The sequence below is a fragment of the Microtus ochrogaster genome, unplaced genomic scaffold (assembly GCF_000317375.1).
Source record: "Microtus ochrogaster isolate Prairie Vole_2 unplaced genomic scaffold, MicOch1.0 UNK1, whole genome shotgun sequence".
Classification (NCBI taxonomy): domain Eukaryota; kingdom Metazoa; phylum Chordata; class Mammalia; order Rodentia; family Cricetidae; genus Microtus; species Microtus ochrogaster.
Window position 1 is genome coordinate 11,314,598 of NW_004949099.1, and position 1,090 is coordinate 11,315,687.

General features: G+C 38.7%; 1 protein-coding gene across 1 annotated transcript in view; it reads right to left on the reverse strand.

Annotated features, from left to right (window-relative positions):
- The window catches only part of Eogt (EGF domain specific O-linked N-acetylglucosamine transferase), a 37,713-nt gene that overhangs the window by 11,904 nt on the left and 24,719 nt on the right, over positions 1 to 1,090 (reverse strand). The window contains exon 10 of the mRNA XM_005364922.3: positions 523 to 615. Coding sequence (XP_005364979.1) covers positions 523 to 615 — 93 coding nt within the window. The remainder of the gene's footprint in view (positions 1 to 522; positions 616 to 1,090) is intronic.

Sequence of the window (1,090 nt, forward strand, 5' to 3'; positions counted from 1 at the left end):
ACAGTAAGTGTGCACCCTTCCCAGGACAGCACAGTAAGTGTGCACCCTTGATAGGACAGCACAGTGAGTGTGCACAGTAAGTGTGTATCCTTCATAGGACAGCACAGTAAGTGTGCAACCTTCATAGGACAGCACAGTAAGTGTGTATCCTTCATAGGACAGCATAGTAAGTGTGCACCCTTCCCAGGACAGCACAGTAAGTGTACACCCTTCACAGGACAGCATAGTGAGTGTGCACCCTTCATGTCAAAACAGCAGTCCTCATTTTAGAAAGTAAATTTTAACTTTCCATCTTGTACCAATATAGTCTTAACTAGCAAACTATGTTGAAGAAAATAAAACATATTTTTGGAAGGTTTATAGAAAGAAGGTTTGAAGATTTATTTCCAAGAATTGTAGCTCTAGTTTAAAAGAAGTGAGAAATCAATGGTAACAGCCAAGAGGAATTCAAATTAAATATTTATTATATGAATCATTTGCACCTGACACTTACTTAAAGACATTTTAATAGGTTTCCAGTACCTTTTTGGAATCATAGGTTTTCAAATGTATGACGTCATAATCGGTAAATGCTTTCCAGGTATCTGAGAACAGGTCACCATATCCATAAGTGCTCTGAAGGCGGAAACAACAAGTTAGTGTCACAAGAGGATGCTTAAGAGGACACATACATATGACATCATTTGTATACACGATCATATGCTCACTGAACAAAGTCCATCATAGTAAGTAGATTGTGCTTGGAAAGAAATTTCAAAGCAGGAAAATGACTTGAAAGCTTAAGACTAAATAGGTATCCTCCACATTAAATAATGAACAATGTGACAATACCCCATTCACATTAATAACGTCACTAGCAACATCACATTATATGACATACAGGACTAACAGTATCTGGGATGCTTCCCATACCCCAGGCACTGTTCTAAGCACTATAGATTATTAATTCAGCAAACAAGCCTGCAACTCTAATGGCCAAACTCCAGGGCCTCAGCCTTATTTTATTTTTTTTAAAATTTATTTATTTATTAAGGATTTCTGCCTCCTCCCCGCCACCGCCTCCCATTTCCCTCCCCCTCCCCCGATCAAG